Here is a 19,812-nt window from a genome sequence, read left to right as displayed (position 1 = left end):
ATATTGTTAGACAAAGTAAAGCCTTTGCTAGGCTTCTGTAGTCACTATGCATATTCTGGTTTATCTCCTAACAATTGAAATGTATTAGAGAGAGGGATAAGTAGCAAATGATTTCAGAAGATGGCTCTTATTTTTGAATTAAATTGTTTATCTTTATTGTAAGTGCTTAAAAAGTAACCTACAGATCTTATCCTTCCAATTGCAGAGCATTGACAAAAATTTTGAGCTTGCAGATGTTCCAAAAAAGCAGAATGATTCAGATGTACCATATGAGTCACTTGGTCCATCAATTTCCTCAACAGCTTCAACTCTTTAATTGATTTCAGATTATCACAGTCAAAGCAGTACTTGATCTATAGATAGAAAATATTTCTTTAAGGGGAAAGCCACCCTTTTATCCTTCTCAAATGTGTTGAAAATGAACTGGAATTTATATTGAAACTCAAGAGTGGGATATAGTTCTCGGGCAGAAATGCGTGCAAAGAATCCTCTGGGATGCTTTTTCACAGTTTATTGTGAAAAATTTAATGAATCACTTCAGCAATCCCTGTCGTAACTGACAACCATTTTACATACTGTTAATGTGGGCAGGTGTTCTTCCTCACCTCCTTCAGCCCTTTATACTCCCTGTTTTATTCTGACTCATTTGCAGACTGACCTTAAATGTCTTTCTTCACAGAAATGGAGAAGAAACTTTTGGAAGAGAGAGCTTTGAAGCAAAAAGTAGAAAATCGGTTGTTAGAAGCTGAAAAGCAGCGCTCCATGTTGGATTGTGATCTCAAACAATCACAGCAGAAAATAAATGAACTCCTTAGGCAAAAGGATAAACTAAATGAAGATGTATGTAGCAGTGACAAAAGAAGTCTTAAGTGGAAGCTAGTTTTAAATGTTTTTGTATTTTCCTTTTGTTATATCCATATTTAGGATGTTTTTGTGAATGTAGATGGCAGCAATTCTTAATTCTCTGTATTTGGAGCTTTAAAAAGTCAATTTTACAGAGTGGTTTCCTTTTTCTAAAGTATTCCAGCATTACTGATATCAAAGTTTTTATTCTGGAATGTAAAATGCTATGAAGTTGACACATAGAAAGACTAGGTTATTTATTGTGTACTAATAACTTTATTCAGGAAATAGATTTATCTATTAAAACATGTGTGCGTGTTGTACAATAATGTATGAGGATTGCTCCAAAAGTAATGCCTCCTATTTTGTTATGTTGACCCGTGATGTCATAGGTGGATGTTGGTTGTATAGCAGTAGAGGCTGAACATCTCTGCCATGTGACAGATGGCAGCAGAGGGGCAGTCTGACAGAATGCCATCTGACATGGAAGTGCTTATGAAGCAAAGGTTATTGAATTCCTCCATGCAGAAAAAAATGCACCCCTTGGTATTCACTGACACTTGCTGAATGTTTCTAGAGACCAAACAGTGGATGTGAGTTTGTGAGGTGATGGGTGGTGTGTTTCAGCGGTGGCAACAGTGATGTTGAAGACGAGCCACATTGAGGATGGCCATGTACAGCTGTCATACCACAAAATGAATCTTGATCAGCTCATCTGAGGATTACAATTAGAGAATTGTGTCTGGGGCTGGGTATTGGCTTCACTGCACTTGAAACATTGGTGGCAGCGTTGGAATATTGCAGAGGTTGCACCAGGTGGGTCCCATGAATGCTCACACAAGAGCAGAAGGAACACTGTATGCAACTTTGTCAAGACCTATTAAACCAATACAAGGCCAAAGGTGAGAGCTTCCTGGATCACATCATTACCAGCGATGAGGTGTGGTGTCACACTACAAGTGAGAGTCAAAACAGCAGGCAAATGTGAATTCCTCATAGAAAAAAAAAGTTCAAGATGAAGCCCTCAGTGGGTAAAGTGATGTGCCCTGTCTTTTGGGATAGGAATAAGAGATGATACTTCTGGATTTCCTGGAACACAGACAACTATCACCTCTGGCCATAACATCTCAACACTGCCTAAGCTGACAGCTTGAACTTACAGAGTCAGGTCAGAGAAGACAATCTTTCTCCTGCAATGTGATAACTCCAGGCCCTATACCAGTTTGAAGACCACATGGAACGCATTGTCAGTCTTAGCTGGACTATCCCACCACGCACACGCTGTATAGTCCAGATTTGACATGTTCTGACTTCCATCTGTTTGGGCCGATGAAGATGGACAGCATGGGTAGCATTTTCCTAGCAACAGTGCCATCATAGCAGCTGTGAAACAGTGAGTCACCTCCACTAGTGCGGATTTTTACGAATGCAGTATGCAGGCTCTTGCTCATCAGTGGCAAAAATGCATAGCTAGTGGTGGTGGTGATGTTGAAAAGTAGTAGTTGAGAATTTCCTCTATCATATAGTGTGATTTTGCTCTCTGTATGCGTTGTACTTTACAAGGAAATAAATAGGAGGCATTGCATTTGGAGCAAATTATATAGGAAGTGTCTAAAACAAACATTGTTTACACGTTACTTCCCTATGTAGATTTGTAACCCTCATGTTTCTGTTTATTTTTTAGGTTAAAAACTTGACTTTAAAAATAGAACAAGAAACACAAAAGCGTTGTCTCACTCAAAACGACCTCAAGATGCAAACACAACAGGTCAACACCTTAAAAATGTCAGAGAAGCAGCTAAAACAGGAGAATAATCATCTTCAGGAAATCAAATTAAGCCTGGAGAAACAAAACAATGAACTCCGCAAGTAAGCAGAGTTGCTCTATTTTACTTTTTTTAAAGTAATGCTGATTTGTAATTTCCTTTTTGTAAAAGCCAAGAGCCACACTGGTCTTGAAGATTTGTGCTGAAAAACTAAAATAAAGAGAAGAAAGTTTAAAAGAAAATGGAGGGTGAGGAGGACAGAATAATTGGAGGAGTTAAGACACATGGATTTAGCAGAATGCTTAGATAATTGATTGATTTATTGCAACAAAATATTGACAGTCTAAGAGAGGTTATCAGAGTTGGCCAGTAATGCTAATACAGAGCCATGAAGCATAAGCAGTGGAAATATCCTGTACTAAGGGTGTTCAATCTACCTGTTAGGCTTCAGATAGACAGGAGTTATGTTAAATCCTAGCAATTCTTACAATTCTTACAGTGAATAATTTGACTAATAATAACTATTTTAAAAATTACACAAAGAACATTCTTGTGACTGAAAAAAAACAAACAAGTTTAGCGTGTAGATCATGTGTAACTTACTCTTTGCTCTTCTGTAACTTCTGAAGGTTTATGTTTTGATGCATCTTTTCTTCAAGTAAGATGCAGTTAATCACGTAGAAAGCTGAATCGGGCAATTGCCATAACAAAATAATGGTGGAAATCTTTTCTGCTACCTTACTGTTCTTTTTTTCTTATGTGACTGAGTGACTTTCTGAGTTATTTTAATAGGTGAATTCAAGAAATGATGCCCGACGAAGAGTACAGAAGTTCTCAGAGACTGAGCTCTAGCAAACAAGAAACCCAAAACAATCTGTCAGATCAGTGCTGTTTTACATGGAAATAACATTCTGTCAGTGGCTGTTTGCTTTATCAGTGACACTGTTGTAGCTAGTATGCTAATAGTATTAAACTGACAAAGACTCAGATTGAACTGCAGAATATAAAGAATGTGAATGCAGCTGTATCTGTTTACTTGTTTGGAATCTTCATATCTTTTCTTTGATGTATTTTATTGCTTTCTAGAGAACGTCAAGATGCAGATGGACAAATGAAAGAGCTTCAAGACCAACTTGAAGCTGAACAGTATTTCTCGGTATGTTTTATGCTTCATTGCTTTTATACCAATCTGTTCATTAGGTATAACGTTACCTTTTCTTCTTCTCTCAGCCATGAAGCATTTCATCCTTCTAATTTAAAGTTAATTCTTAATCCTGGGTCTGCCTTCGTTCTTGACTGCAGCCCTGTTACCACTCCTTGCTCTTGATCTCTAAGCGGTATGAAATAGTTCATATTAAGAAATGTACCAGCTTTGGAAGGGCATCCCAAGCACAGGTTAAGGGAAGGAAGAAGTTGAGCAGCTCATTCCATAATGTGAATAATTTTGTGGATGTTTTAAGACTTTTGCATTCCGCATCTGGTCCAGGCAGCATTGAAGCTGTATTCAAACAATCATGTGGCATTACCAAACATATGCATTTAAGGCTTAGAGGAAAGTTATTGCATAATAACCAAACTTGGCAAAGACCCATTGAGAGATTTTGCTTCAGTGTAATAGGCACAATAAGTAGGGATTGTTAGAAATAATCGCTAACATATGAAGGTTAACTTAAATTAATAGTGCATAGCCAATTATACTAAAAGAAAAGGCCAAAGGTCTTGCTTGAGAATTTAAGGAAACTCACACTTTTACTGTGGTCTTTATATCATTGAGGAGGATGAGTAGCTGGTCAAAAACTACACATGTCAATGGAGAGGAAAAAAAGGAAGGTTGAAGTCAGTTGACTGCTCGGGATGAACCAGAGAGAGAATTCTGAGGGACTTGATCTTGAAAGCTTTGCACACCAAGTCCACTGGCAATCTGTCTGTATTCAGCCATTCTTAGTGTACAGAGCAGTGTAATTTTTCTTTCATTTCCTCTGTAGCTCAAAGTTTGTATCCACTTCACAAGAGGTAAATTTCACATTTTCCCTGATCTACTTTTCTCTTCCTCCTTTATCCTTTTCCTCTCAGGCTCTCATGTTGTCACCAGGCAATTGTATGGTTAAAATCCAAGCTCTGCCTAATCTATTTCTAACAAGGTTTTGAAGTAGTAGAGAAAAGAAAATTCAGTTTGCCAGTCTTATACACATTATGCTTACAGATGTATAAATCATAAATCATTCATCTCCCTGATCACAAATCCACAGGATTTTTTTGGGGGGGGGAGGGAGAGTGGGTTTATTTTGTTGTTGTTTAAAAAAACAAGGGAACACCATGCAAATAGCAACAACAACAAAAATAAAGCAAATAATATTTGGGAATCATTTTGACCTCTGATGACCTTCGCTTAAATTTGGAGAAAGCTTTGGACAGTTATGCTTGAATGGAGCATACGGTTAAAGAACAGCATACCATGTCATCTTGTATCAATTTTTGTGTACCTTCAAGCTAGATTATGTAAGTCACATCCTTTTCTTTCCTACTTCAAATTCTAGACTCTGTATAAGACGCAAGTTCGAGAACTTAAAGAAGAATGTGAGGAAAAGACCAAACTTTGTAAAGAGATGCAGCAAAAGATACAAGAGTTACAGGACGAGAGGTACTGGTTGTATTGTTAATATATAGATTAGGATAGCTTTGTTATTTTTGTTCAGGTGGGATTTAGTGGTTTGTTTTGTTTTGTTGTTTGTTTTAAGTAACCTCCCGTTTTTTGAGTTAACAGTATGTATCAATAATTTGCAGAGATTCCTTGGCAGCACAGCTAGAAATCACTTTGACAAAAGCAGATTCAGAACAACTTGCACGTTCCATTGCTGAAGAACAGTACTCCGATTTGGAAAAAGAGAAGATTATGAAGGAACTGGAGATTAAAGAAATGATGGCTCGGCATAAACAGGAACTTGCTGAGAAGGATGCCACCATAGCCTCTGTGAGTAATATACATCATTATTTTGGTAGAGATGTACGTGAGCACGAGTTTCATTTGCAGTTTGGGCTATCCATTGTTACTTAGCATACTTAAATTTGTTATGCAACTACTTCTGATATTTAAAACTATTTATTTTCTTTGAATTAACTAGCTAAAAAAAAACCAACAACAACAAATCTTGTATCCTGTTTCTTCCCTGTATCTCTTTTGTGCCTCTGTGCCAGTCATCCTACACTTGTTCTGGTTTCTGTCTGAAGCATTTCCATCTGTGCTGTAGTGTTTTCATATGCCATGTGTTTTTACATACATGGTCACATGTACTTCTTGTTTGTAGTTGGAGGAAGCAAACAGAACACTAACAAGCGATGTGGCTAACCTTGCTAATGAGAAAGAAGAACTAAACAACAAACTGAAGGAAGAACAAGAACGTACGTATTCCCTGAACCAAGCACAATTCATCAGGCCTATAGTTTTGTTTCTAAAAGTACTATTTGCTTTTTTAGTGTGCTTTTATTTATATCTTTTTGTTTGTTTGTTTGAATTACCTTGTTTCAGAAATTACAAAGTTGAAAGAAGAAGAAGCAAATATAGGAAATATTAAAGCACAGTTTGAGAAACAACTGCTGAATGAAAGAACACTGAAAACCCAGGTAAGCAAATGTATCTGAAGAGATAAGTGTCCATGATTTAGTAGTAAAGTGTTCATATTTATAGTAGAAAACTTTACACTTCATTCTTTCCCTGAGAAGGTAAAATATGTCAAATTTATCTTTTTTTGCCTCTCCTAAGTAGACTTTAAGTGTAGTGAAATTGCATCCTCATCATTTATTGCAGAGAAAGTCCTAATCGTGATGCAGTCCACCAACATAAGTCTTGATTTCAATCAGATGAATTTTTCTCTTGATTTATGTTCCTCTGTAATTATCATAAAATGTTATTTCTGATTTTGGTATCAGTTGTTTTTAACAGTAAGTGGCATTTTAATCCACTAGCTTATTGAAACTGAAGAGCATTTAAATGAGTAGAAGTCTTCCAAAGAAACGTGTTTAAAGTGAAAATGTCATCATTACCTTTATTCAGTTTTGATTAATGCAAGTAACTTTCTACTATCAGATATGCAGAGATCTTAGCTCACAGTTAGATTAAAAGTGCTTGGTCACAGGTAGTAGAGAAGACTATTTCTTTGCAGCATAGCTCTGTATTTATTTGTTTGTTTTTTGCTTCTGTTTCCTCCATGGGAAGGCTGTGAATAAATTGGCTGAGATCATGAATCGGAAGGGTCCAGTCAAACGTGGAGCTGACACCGATGTACGGCGGAAGGAAAAGGAAAATAGGAAACTGCATATGGAACTGAAATCTGAACGAGAGAAGTTAACACAAATGATGATCAAATATCAGAAAGAAATCAATGAAATGCAGGCAGTAAGATCCTCTTAATAAGTATAAACATTGATAACATTTACTGTAATACTTAGTGAAATCCTTTGGTCTTTTAAAGTAGTGTATACAGTCTCTATTCCTGAATTTCCTTGATTGAAAGAAAGATGCAGCATGTATATTGAGACTGACTGCAAAGTCTCCATGATTTTATATTTACATTGTCTTTGAGTAGCTGAGTACCGTGACAGTAGGAAACCTTTACCTTTATCCTTACAGCAAATAGCAGAAGAGAGTCAGATACGAATTGAACTCCAGATGACTCTGGACAGCAAAGACAGTGACATTGAACAGCTTCGGTCACAACTACAATCACTACATATTGGCCTAGACAACAGTAGCATAGGCAGCGGACCTGGAGATGCTGAGGCAGATGATGGATTCCCTGGTATGTTATTCGTATTAATATTTCTACATGAATTGTTTTTTTAATCTGTTTTACCATGGAAACTGAAGTATTTGATGTTTCTTGGACTTTTTATCTTAATGTGTTTCTGTCACTGGTCAATGCTTTGATAGAGTTCACTATCCATGCACTAACTACTTCTATCAGTAATCATACTTCATTCTTAAATTTATTTAAAGACATTTCTTTAAGAAACAATATTGTCTGACATTGAAACTAATCCTTTTTTCATCTGTATTATACTGGTTTATTTGCAATTATTATGTTATGTGATTAAATGTAAAACTAATACTCTCTTTTTAGGGACTCTGTTTTGACTTCTTTTCTACCTTTTTCCTCCTTTATTCTTTATGTTCAGTCCATATCACTCAATCCCACACTATGGAATCCATGTCTTTTACCTACAAGCACTCTTCCACCTCTGTCAGTATTGCCACTAAGCCTTCCAGTTCTCGCATGCTTCTCGATTCTGATTCTGACTCAGAAGAAGAACCTTTGTCTTGTTCTCACAGCCCTACAGAAGTTGATAGCACAGGTGACATCCCTGAGAAGTGCTCGGTGTTGTCTTTATTTCTCCCTTTTCTCTATTTCAAAACTAACATTTACTAATACATTACTTTAAAAAAGTTGGCACTAAACATTGTAATGACATGAAAAATTTACATGAAGTAATTGGCTTGTTTTATCTGAATGTTTGTAGATGCTCATTGCCATTTATAAAACACCATTTTTATTAAAGCATTGAATAAATCCTTATTCCTTATTGTCTTGATCTTAAGGAAGACTCTGCCCAGTATCTACAGCTATCTGCATGACCCTAAGATACTGGATACCAGAAAGTCAAATCTTTGTGTTTCAGTGTTGAGATATGTCAGCCCTCACACTCTAAATGTACATTGCTTGGTCATAGAAATTCAGCCTTCTGAATGTTAACTTTTCTTTTTTCCTTACACTGAATCTTATATTCAATTCTTTTATGGTAAGGCAAGTAAAATTTATTTAAATTTGTTTTTCCAGATGCATAAAGAATATAATGAAATTATATGGCTCTGGGAAAACAGAACTTTGTTTTATTAGTTCTGTACTCTTTCTATATGAGTACACTGTCTTGAATAACACTTCTGCCTAGTCTTAATGTCAGAGATAGGATTTTCTGATTACATTCATATTTCTGTATATCTCATGGGGCACTTCTAAATTGTGAATGTCTTTCAATCAAAGGCAGAACTTGTTTTGGAATATAGACATTATTTCCTCAAACTAGAGTAAAGCATAATGCCTGTCCTCTGCTTACTTCATCCTCTGCTAAAACAGTCACTAAGTATTTATATAATTTTTCCTTGTTAGCTGTTGTGGTGGTATGTGCATGGTTTTCTGTTGTTCTAAAGTACAATCATGTCTAAACTAGGACTATTTTCTAACAGCAGATTGGAGATAAGATACTGTGGGATTTTTTTTTCCTCCTGGTGCTTACAAATGTACTGTGAACATTTTGGAATATTCTTCAAGTCTCTGTAGATGTAACAGAAATTCTATGAATATCTAATCGTTGTTGGTTAACCTACATTAAATGTGGGCACAAGTCTGCCAATGCCATCTCTTGAGAAAGAAAATACCTTTTGCAGCTGGGGGCATGTCCTTTAATGGTCTTACATTTGTTAATATAATGGCTTCAGAATTATTAACTCAGAGAGGGAAGGGGAAAATTCCTTCCCACACTGGAAACTTTTATATAATAGTGGTACTGTGAAAAATAGTGTCAAAGACTACAAGATACTACGTGTTACCAAGCGCAAGGGAAGTTTGATCCTGGCAGGCTTTTGGTTACTACTGAAATGCCTCAACAGTTGAGGGGTTAATGCTGTAGATAAATGTCATAGAATCATATCATATCATAGAATCATAGAATGGCCTGGGTTGAAAAGGACCACAATGATCATCGAGTTTCAACCCCCTGCTATGGGCAGGGTCACCAACCACCAGACCGGGCTGCCCAGAGCCACATCCAGCCTGGCCTTGAATGCCTCCAGGGATGGGGCATCTGACCAATGTGATGATGTAATATTAAATATCACAACTTCATGAAAGGGCAGTTGAATTTAGGCAAGGCCTAGGTCTTAGCCAAAAATTACTTACTCTGGAATAGAAGTTCTGGGAGATTTAGGCAGAATTAGAAATATGGAGAAATTCGTAGTAAAAAAAAAAAAAAAAAAAAAGATATGAATTAGAATATAAAACTTTGGAATTTTTACCCCGAGTAGAGAGGGTATAGGTTTATTGGTGGTGGTACTTGCTCTGTTTTGTCTTTCATATATAATTCAATGTTGTGTAGACTACTAATATCTTCAGACAACATTCTTCTAAGTCTCAAAGGTGACAGACTTTTTAAAAGGTCTTTAGAAATAATAGTAATAGTGATTAAGGGAATGCATGTGGTATAACTGCAAGTTTGCTCTTCCCCTTCTTTCTCACACCTACTAGTTTGTTGCAATCACATTGTTTGTTATTGCTTTATGGGGGAATACACTAATTGATTTCTGAAAATTTACTATGATAAAGTTTGCAAGATGTTATATGTTCTCATCTTTGCTCTGTTGCTTTTTTATTGATCTTCAATACCTATTTTTAAATGCACAGTAGTCTCAAAAAGAATGTTTTGTGAGTACTTATGTTCTTCATGTATGTTTTGTTTTGTTTTTCCAGAATCAAGATTGGAAGGCTGGTTATCACTACCTGTTCGAAATAACACTAAAAAATTTGGTTGGGTTAAAAAGGTAAACAATAATAATAATACAACAATTTTCTTTTTAAAATCTTTTATTGTTTCAGGTGTAGTTTTTATATATTTTATATTTATAGATTTTATATTCACTGCAGATTTTCAGCGCTTTCATATTCTTCAATACATATTCTTATGATTACTTAAATGTATAAAGTATAGTAGCTTATAGTAGCTATGCCTGAGAGTTACAGGGATTGGAACATATGAACTTCAGAAGTTCTTTCCAACCTAAGCCATTCTCTGAACATGTGATTCTGTTAAGTATAGAGTCAGGATACAGTACTACTACTATGCTTTTAGCTACCATTTAATAAAACTGTGAAGAAATATTGCTGTGACATCTTCGATGTGATCAGTTGGATTATAATGTATGTTTTATCCTTCTCTGCCTTCTAACAGTATGTAATTGTAAGCAGTAAGAAGATCCTGTTCTATGACAGCGAACAAGATAAAGAACAATCTAATCCCTATATGGTATTAGACATAGAGTAAGTATTATCATGCAAGATTGTTTCCTCTGATTTGCAGGTGGACTTTGTCAGAAAGGCCTTTTAGAAAGATCTGGTCTTGGAGCACAGTACCAATTGGAGTGTACTTTTGCAGTTATCTCTGTTAAGATGTTTGTTAACCCACACAGAGCACTGAACTGGCATAAGGGAACTGCTGCCACCAGCTGAGCTAGACGTGTCTCACACACACACTGTAGCAAGAAATGTTAAGAAATCTGTAGCTGAGAGGCTATAATTTTCTGTGTTTGTACATTTTCAGTACAACACATGCTTATAAGTGGGTTTTATAATTAATACATTTCCCCAACAAATACGAATTGTGGCTATTTGAAGGTTGGAATGTGAACAGAGGATTGCGTTAGAAAGCTCCCAGCAATTTCATTGCTATCATTTTTTTCATAAATACAGCTGTGTATTTGTGACTTGTGTTTATTTAGGGCTTGGAAATTCATGTGCAGGACTGAAAGACAGGATTATCGTTTTGATAACATTAATTTTTGTCTTTATTGAAATAATTTCTTATAGCAAACTATTCCATGTCCGACCAGTCACCCAGACTGATGTGTACAGAGCAGATGCCAAGGAAATTCCAAGGATATTCCAGGTATTCAATAGTAAATTAATGTTTATAGTGTAACAAACGTGGCATATCGTCAAAAATATTTCCCTAACCTTGTCTAATTGAAGTATTTACTACAAAATTGTTGAAAATATTCATTGCAGTGTTATTCTTCATTTTTTCTAATTCAGGAATTACTCTGAATACGTGTTTGTCATATTGGAGTACTGAGATTATTTTGCTTTAATTCTAGATTCTGTATGCTAATGAAGGAGAGAGCAAAAAGGAGCAGGAATTTCCTGTGGAGCCTATGGGAGAGAAGTCAAATTATATTTGTCACAAAGGACATGAGTTTATACCTACTCTTTATCACTTTCCAACCAATTGTGAAGCTTGTATGAAGCCTCTTTGGCATATGTTTAAACCTCCTCCTGCTCTAGAATGTCGCCGTTGCCATATCAAATGTCACAAAGATCATATGGATAAAAAAGAAGAGATTATAGCACCTTGCAAAGGTAATTAGCAGATATTTGAATATGTGTATAGTTGCTGGAGTCACAAAGCATGCTAATGGTTCACAGGATCCTAGTCTGTGACACCAACTAAACAGGTAGGTTTTTCTTCAGTGGGTATGCAGCTGTCAAATTTTCTGAAGATGTCTACAGGATAATCAGCTCACTGTTGTGACTGAATGCCATATGAGTGGATAGGTCCATAACTGCAGTGTTGTCAGCATCACGCAGGAAGGCATGGTAAAGCATGGTTGTTGTAAGACTGCTTACACTGCTGTGCAGCATTGCTGAGTGAAGCAGTAGTGTTAGTGAGTTTTAGGAAATGGATGGGATTTAATTAAATTTTTGATGGGGGGACATGTTTAGAAAAATAACAATTAATATTCATTTTGATTTGAAATACTCTTATTACAGTGTATTACGATATTTCAACGGCAAAGAATCTACTACTGTTAGCTAATTCTACAGAAGAACAGCAAAAATGGGTGAGCCGACTGGTGAAAAAAATACCCAAGAAACCTCCAGCACCAGACCCCTTTGCTCGATCTTCTCCCAGAACTTCTATGAAGGTACAGCCAAACCAGTCCATCAGACGACCAAGTCGACAGCTTCCTCCAAACAAACCAAGGTAACACAAGAGCTGCTATGTATTTTATTGTTTAAAACATTTAACTGTAATTAATGTGATGTATGTTGATATCAGTAGTTAACCACAAATGTTGGCAGCCACTGGTGTGTAATCTAGTACGTCATCTTCTGTAAACGTCATTTAAGTAATAAGGCCCATCGTTATGTTTGTTTACTCGTTCAAAGGACATTGCATTATCTGCTATTTAGCCTACCTTTACTGATAACATATATTACTGTTCCTGTGAACTAGAGGCTGGTAGGGAAAATGAGGCTTAGATATGTGAAGAGTCATTAAGAGGGTTCTGAGGTTTTTAAGGAAACAGAACTGTACCTGATTAGAAGTTGAGCTATGACATTAAGTACTTGTCATTCTAATGAACCTTGGAGAGAACTGGGCGCCTTCAAAAGGCAATGTAGAAGAGCTTACACATAGCAAAAGAATGCATGTCTTTTCTTTCTTACTGGGTGGTTTAGAGGAATGTGTTTGAATTCCTGCCCCACTCTAATGTTAGAAACATCACTGAGGATTTTTGTGTTAAGAGTGTGATTCATCTGACCAAATGTATGTATCTTTGTCTAACTCTGCTTACAGTTTCATATATAGGAAGAGTTGTTTTTAAGATTGAATTTGTGTTATCCTAATAAAATGGAGAAAGTAGAAAGGGAGCATAGAGTGCTCTTGGACATGTACAGCAAAAGGTTATTCAGATGAATCTCACTTTTGCATGTATGCCCATGCAGGTTCCACAATCTGATGCTGTTTTCTGCAGTGGTAGATATTTGAGCGTCACTCATTCTTTTTGAAAGAGAGCAAGTAGACATGAAGTGATGGTCACTATTTGGTCAAATAGCTGGAACACTTGCCGAAGGGTGAGAGAGTTGGTTTCAGCTCCTTACTCAGCCCAGAAATACTCATGCTCATGTCTCATGTTTCCTAAAAGAGTAGTCTTATTGTCAGGTTCCTCTGATATGGGAAATAAACGTCTATATAAAATACAGTGTTCTATTATTGGATTAGTTTCAAGGAACAAAATCCCATGCTGTAGCCATAGAAGTGATAACATTGATCAGGTAGCATTTAAGTGATTGCACAGTATTCTGGATTTTTTCAGTTTGCTGTTTTCATCGCCTAGAATACTGCTGGGTTTGTTAAAGAGGAACAAACAGTTAAGGTTATAACATTAATACTTGGTTATATTAATCCCCAGTTTTTGACACCCGGTGTAAATTTTGGTTTATCTGCCTTTCTTTTCTTTGTTGCCATATAACAGCAGCAATGGACAGTTCAACAAAGGCTTATTTTTTATTATTGTTACTATTTTTCACCTTTGAGAGAGAACTTGGGAGTGACTAGATAGTTTGGGTCTTGTTTCTGTGATCACACTGCCACCAATATCTGAGCTGGCTGCTTGCAAATGGGTTTGGGTGAGTCACCAGAATTACAATGCAGCGTAAGCGTGCTCTATAGTATTCTATTGTAATCACAAAACAGCCCTATGTAGGAAGAGTTGCATATCAAAAAAAAAAAAAAAAGTGAAGTAAAATTTAATGTATGGTAATGCATAATGAAAGGACTCCAAGCAACTTAACTTCCCTTCCTTCCACGTTATCAAATCTTTGATTATTTACTCCACAAACTTAAAAAGAAAGTCTGACCTTATAATTTGAATTTTAAATGAGTACATATTTTTTTATTCTATCCATGAAAGTGAAAAGTTTAATTATTACATTTTAGGGAATGGTTATTGAAGAGATTCTTAGTGTAAAACTAGACAAAATAGCAGTAATTGGATTGAAGCGTAAATCAATGAAACATTATTCATGGCAACCTGAAGGACAAGTAAAACACTGCTTCTGTATTTCTGCATTCTGGTTGGTTAGCATTATTCTGTTTCTTATTATTGACCTATAAAAGGTATTTAATAAATTCTGATTCTTTTTCTGTAGGTATCCTAAATTGCTCAGAAAGAATTTTTTCTTGTTGCACCATCCTTATTTCAATCTTCATGATGGTTTTTTTTTACTAAGTGCTTTCATAACAGAACCTAATCTTACCATTCTTTTTAGTGTGATCCTCCTCTGCTCAGCTGATGATTCTTTTATTTTTCATTTTCTTCTATCCATATATTTTCCTATCCGTATATTTCATGTTTCATGATGGTGGGAGAAGGAGGAGGATGGATACTTTGGTGTGTGAACAATTTTATGGATGTAATTAAACTTTTCAGGTTACCTTTTCAAATGTACCTGGCAGCTTAGACGTTACAGGTGGAAAATTGTAATTCCATGAGGTCATCTCACCTTAATGCAGGTTTGTCAAACCTGTGGAAATTTGTATTGGATGTAAACACTTTTAATTAGAAATCACATACCTAAAAATCATTGTTGTTGCTATAGCCAGTTAACATCTGACTGGTGCTTCCATAAGGTTTCCACTTTCCATTATGAAGATTACTGAGAATGAAAACCTAGTTGCCAGCTAAATGAGTGGCTGGGGACAAGCTGGAGGTAAGCAGCAGATTGAGGGAAGAGATTTCACCCCTCTATTCTCCAGTAGTATGTAGTGAGATACTGCTGCAGATCCCCTTGACTTCAAGGAGGACTTTTTACCAACTGTGGAAAGTCCAACAGAGACTACCAGGATAGTCAAGGCTGGAGTATGTGCCCTGTGAAGAGGTGGGTAAGCTGGGCTTGCTCAGCCTGGGTGTGGGCTGGCTCTGGGGAGCCTACTAGGCCTGTGGAGAGATTCCAGCTGGAGACAAGCAAAAGCTTTTTCCCAGTGAGGACAGTCAGGGAGAAAGATGGCTATTGGGGCTGGGTGGGCTCCGGCCTTATCATAGAATAATAGAAAGGCTTGGGTTGGAAGGGGCTTCACAGCCCACCTACCCAACCCCTGCCATGGGCTGGCTGCCCCCCACCAGCTCAGTCTGCTCAGGGCCCACCCAACCCGGCCTTGAGTGCGTGTGGGGATGGGGCACCCATAGCTTTCTGGGCAGCTGTGCCAGGGCCTCACTGCCCTCTAAACAAAGAATTTTCTCCTAACATCTAACGTAAATCTCCCATTCCCCCTAATCTATCACAGTCAGACCATGTAAAAAGTCAGTCTCCCTCCTGTTTATGACTTCCCTTGAAGTACTGGAAGGCCTCAGTGAGGTGCTGGAGTAATGCCTCTAGACAATGATTCATCCCATCCCAGCATAAGTGCCTAAAATAGGTGAAATGATTCATTTGCTTAAATAATCTGCTCTCTTCTCCATTCTGTAGGAGCATGGGCAGTGATGCATAGAGAACAAGTTGATACATCCTCTTTTTTGGCATAGCCTAAGTAAAAATAATGAGGCTATAGGACATCTGTCTAGGGTATTCTCACTGTCCTTAGGATAAATGGCAAAATCCCACTGTATTTGTGAGCTCAGGTGACACTTTTATTTGGTGTTCTATTCAACAGCCAGATTACTCAGTTTTCTTGGAAAGACATAGACCTGAAAGGGATGGTAGGTGAGCATAAAGCTGCATGTTGGTCAACAGAACTGCAGCCAAACAGAAAGCTAATTTTATGAAATGTGTGTGTTGGTCTTTCCTACTGAAATTTTGGGGGAAAACAAGCAATACGGTAAGTGTTCTGTAGAATTTAATTATTTGTGTGATTAATCTCCTTTGAATACAATCTTTGTGGCTCCCCGAACAGTAATTGAATCTTCATTCTCCATAGCAGGCAAAGGAAGGAGCCACCTCTGCTAAGACAGTTACTTTAAAAGTTACAGTGATAATAAATTGAATTTTGAAGCTTCTTGTAGGAGTGTAACACACATTAAATATCGAACCCTCCTGTTGCAGATTGCTTGATCTGGCATTTAAAGACTGGGATTGGTCATTTGATGATGTTGATGATATTGATGATGATGATGATGATGATGATGACGATGTTTTTGATTTCTGAAGAAGTTTAAGGGGTAAATCTAACTAGTGAGGAATGGATTTGTTTGCCTTTGAATACAGCATGCTATGTTGGATTTTGTTTCTCAAAGCAGAGAAAAGCACAAGATCTCATTTTGAGATTTTACACAGTAAAAATGAGATTCTGTTTCGTGGTGTCAAATTTTTTTAGAGGAGTCATTTTCATTAAAATGGTGTTTTTGCCTTTTCGGTGTTCTTATTTTTCTAATCTTAGATCTTCAAAATTCATGTCTGCCTGCCCCAAAAGAAAGCATCTGTTGTTGTGAGAGTAGTAGTTCATCTGTAGTGCTAATGCTGCTAACCTCTGCAGACAGTCACTGAAGGCTAAAAGGGAGGTTGTAATGGTTGGAATTTACCTAAAACACAATTGCTATTTACAGATAATTTTTTTCTTAAGCTTTTAACCTGAATTGACGTGTCCATGGCTAGCAGACATGAAATCACAGTTCTGCATTTTGCTTTTTCTACCTGTGTTATGAATTTGACTTGGCTTTCTTTTGCAGTGCTGTGCTTTTTGGGGTACCTAACAATGCATTATAAAACTATGTAAACAAACAGGCTTTGCAGCTAATGTGGTGCGGTTTCTTTGACTGCTTTAGAAAAGATGCAGCTGTTTTATTGATCTAATTTGTCCCATGGCTTACCTTAAAAACACAGTGTGAATGTACTTGGACTTCACCCTCGTATATTACAAGGGGGATTAATTGTTTTGGGCTCATAATGCATAAGGTTGTACTATGCTTAAGTACTGTGATGCCGTTGAATGCAGAGGAATGATTTTTTCCCAATCTTATTGATAAGGTCATCTTAAAGGAGGATTTTGAGGAAGTATTTTCTTGTCAGACTTTCATTCATTGCGTGCACTGACCAAACTTTCTGCTTCTTTTCCAGCTAACCGCTTTCCATGAACACAGACACAACTCAAGGTGATAATTTTCTTCCTGTTACAGCAAGACTGAAACATATCCCAAAATATATTAAAAATATATATTTTCCTGAGAGATTGTGCTATATATATCAGAGGTTTACATTTTTGCTGCAATATAAATTACTAATCTCTGAGGGTTTTCCTGTATTCCCCCGAGTGACTGATCAAACGAGGAATGGCTGGTAAATAGTAAAAGGATATGTTAGGTAACCTTTTAAGTTCTGTTCCACAAAAGCTTTCTCGGCAAGACACATACACTACATTTCATAAAAGGATTGAGAGGAATGAATATTTAAACTGAAGAAAGTGACTTCTCAGCTTTCATAAAGATGCCACCAGCATGCCTGCGAGAACAGGAGGACGATCCATCATAGTGATATAGACTGCATCTGTAAGAAGTGACCATTATACTGTGTATATATATTGTACTGTAATACTGCAAGAGGGTTTTAAAAATCTTTCCACTTTATTTTTTTATGCTTATTAATCAGATACCGTTACTTATTGCAGTTGCAACTATGCACTTGTATAAAGCCATAATGTTGAAGTTTATATCATTCATACATGTCTATCAAAAGCTGCATGTCAGTGTTCAGCAGCTAGTTCGAAGTATATGCTAGTTTCAGCTGCGTCATCATGGGCAGTCCTGTTTTACCTGTCTAATTGCCTTAATTTAATTTTTTTTTTGAGTTTTTTTTTTTTGCCCATTCTCTGTATTTAAGGAAAAAAGGTTTACCAGCTCTTAGGATGCAATTTTGCTTTGTGGCAGAAAAAATAGTGCACTATTTTTACACCTAGTAGGTATATCAATGTCAACTTACTTTGAATGTATATCGACTGGTTTTGAGGGTGGAGAAGTGTTGGTTACAAAAACAATGTCTGATAAGAATGGACTTACTAGACCATGTGCTTATACATGTAACTGCTCATCCAGCCCTTCTTACAAACCTCAATATAGTTATTGACTTATATTAACCCTCATTAAGTGCTATGAAAACTTCATTTTTGCCTTGTTTTTTGCATACTCTCCTAGATGTGTGTTTATTTCTGGAAAGAAAAAAAAAAAAGAGAATCTGTGATTATTTTTTCCATTTCACAACACAACACCCAAGAACTGTCACAAACTTTAACTAATACATACTGTAGGTGTATTTTAAAATTTTAAATCTGGTTCTCTAGCACATAGCTGTAGGCATAGATGAATATTCCAGTAGTGTGTTTTGAGAACTGATAGCTGGGAATAAAGGGCCTCAGAGGCACTTAATTGGGCTTTTTTTTTTTTTTTTTTTTTTTTTTTTTTACTTGGGGGTTGTACAAAAAATAGAGTTGATGTGGACTCATTCATGATGCGTTCATCATTATCCCAGAAAATGCATGTTTTATACAACTGCAGTATGCTATGTTCAACATATTGACAGTAAAAAATGTAGTCTCCTATTTGGTCTCTTTATATATATAAATATATATATATATATTTAAAATATATATATATATAAACTATTGTGTGGGAGTGCAGTAATTTAAAATATGATCTAACACTTCAATGAAGGAGGACATTTCACTTTAAAATTTTGTTTGTTTGTTTTTGTTTTTTAAAAGAGTGTTGAAATGTTTGGAAGGATAGGACCATGATTTATTTAACACTATCATGAACGGTGGACTTGGAAACACTGAAATACTGAAAATGAATAAATATATTTGCATTTTGTAACTGCAGTTCAGCTTAACAGAGCCAGAATGTATTCAGTCTTCTATTTATGCACTCGCAAAGTAAAGCATTGTTTGTGAGTTCTTAAATCCAGACCTAAATCTTTCGTATCATTTCTCTTTAGGTATTATAACCCAACGCACAGCTACAGTGTTTTTTCCCTGCTTGTTTGGATTTACAGAAGTACGGTATATTTTTAGGTCAAGCAGATTTGCGTAGAGTACAACATTAAAAATGTATACAGTAAAACTGTTTCCATTCACTGAATGCATAAATATTTTATATATAAAAAAATGTTACATTGTGGGAAGTTCTATCCTTTTCTGAATTGGAGAATATTATATATATATTTTTAAATAAACTATTTGAGTAAGGTAAAATAGTTCCTGAACTTGACAAGCTGGTAATTAATTGAAGTATTGAAATATATAGGCAACCACTGCAGCAGAAAGGCAAAGCCAAGCAGAGGCTGTGTGGGGAAGACAGACAGACTCCGTGGAGTTGGTTTGCAGCCCATCGTGTACTGGGTTGGATTTGTTGCACTTCCTCTGCATGTCTTGCCCTCATCTGTTGTGAATCCCTGCAGCCCTATCGTGCCTGGTGTTTTAGGAAATGTACGTCATGCAGTATTTACTAGCTGCAGTTTATACATTCTGTACTTACAGAAATAGTTACTGGCTACACATACAGCAGGCTGTATTGAGAAGCTATTGTAGAATGATAGGGGCTGAAATGGAGCACAGGATGTCTGCTGGTTGGACCTCTCCCACAAAGCAAGGCCACCTTAGAAGGGGACCCCTCAAG

At 36.5% G+C, this 19,812-nt stretch overlaps 1 protein-coding gene across 4 annotated transcripts in view; it reads left to right on the top strand.

Annotated features, from left to right (window-relative positions):
* The window catches only part of ROCK2 (Rho associated coiled-coil containing protein kinase 2), a 94,597-nt gene extending 75,207 nt beyond the window's left edge, over positions 1–19,390 (top strand). The window contains exons 18-34 of one of the 4 annotated variants that reach the window (XM_015276085.4): positions 680–840; positions 2,528–2,712; positions 3,696–3,765; positions 5,147–5,250; positions 5,394–5,580; positions 5,915–6,008; positions 6,136–6,230; positions 6,823–7,002; positions 7,237–7,405; positions 7,782–7,958; positions 10,127–10,197; positions 10,605–10,693; positions 11,240–11,318; positions 11,527–11,788; positions 12,200–12,413; positions 16,253–16,368; positions 17,264–19,390. In XM_015276085.4, coding sequence (XP_015131571.3) covers positions 680–840; positions 2,528–2,712; positions 3,696–3,765; positions 5,147–5,250; positions 5,394–5,580; positions 5,915–6,008; positions 6,136–6,230; positions 6,823–7,002; positions 7,237–7,405; positions 7,782–7,958; positions 10,127–10,197; positions 10,605–10,693; positions 11,240–11,318; positions 11,527–11,788; positions 12,200–12,413; positions 16,253–16,355 — 2,240 coding nt within the window. In that variant the 3' untranslated portion in view covers positions 16,356–16,368; positions 17,264–19,390. The remainder of the gene's footprint in view (positions 1–679; positions 841–2,527; positions 2,713–3,695; positions 3,766–5,146; positions 5,251–5,393; positions 5,581–5,914; positions 6,009–6,135; positions 6,231–6,822; positions 7,003–7,236; positions 7,406–7,781; positions 7,959–10,126; positions 10,198–10,604; positions 10,694–11,239; positions 11,319–11,526; positions 11,789–12,199; positions 12,414–16,252; positions 16,369–17,263) is intronic. The other 3 variants (XM_015276087.4, XM_015276086.4, XM_025149412.3) reach the window with 3 other exon arrangements.
* Positions 19,391–19,812: the final 422 nt, after the last annotated feature.

Source organism: Gallus gallus, chromosome 3 (genome assembly GCF_016699485.2).
Source record: "Gallus gallus isolate bGalGal1 chromosome 3, bGalGal1.mat.broiler.GRCg7b, whole genome shotgun sequence".
In the NCBI taxonomy this organism is placed as follows: Eukaryota; Metazoa; Chordata; class Aves; order Galliformes; family Phasianidae; genus Gallus; species Gallus gallus.
Note: the sequence above shows the minus strand (reverse complement) of the source record. Positions and strands in the feature narration are given on the sequence as shown.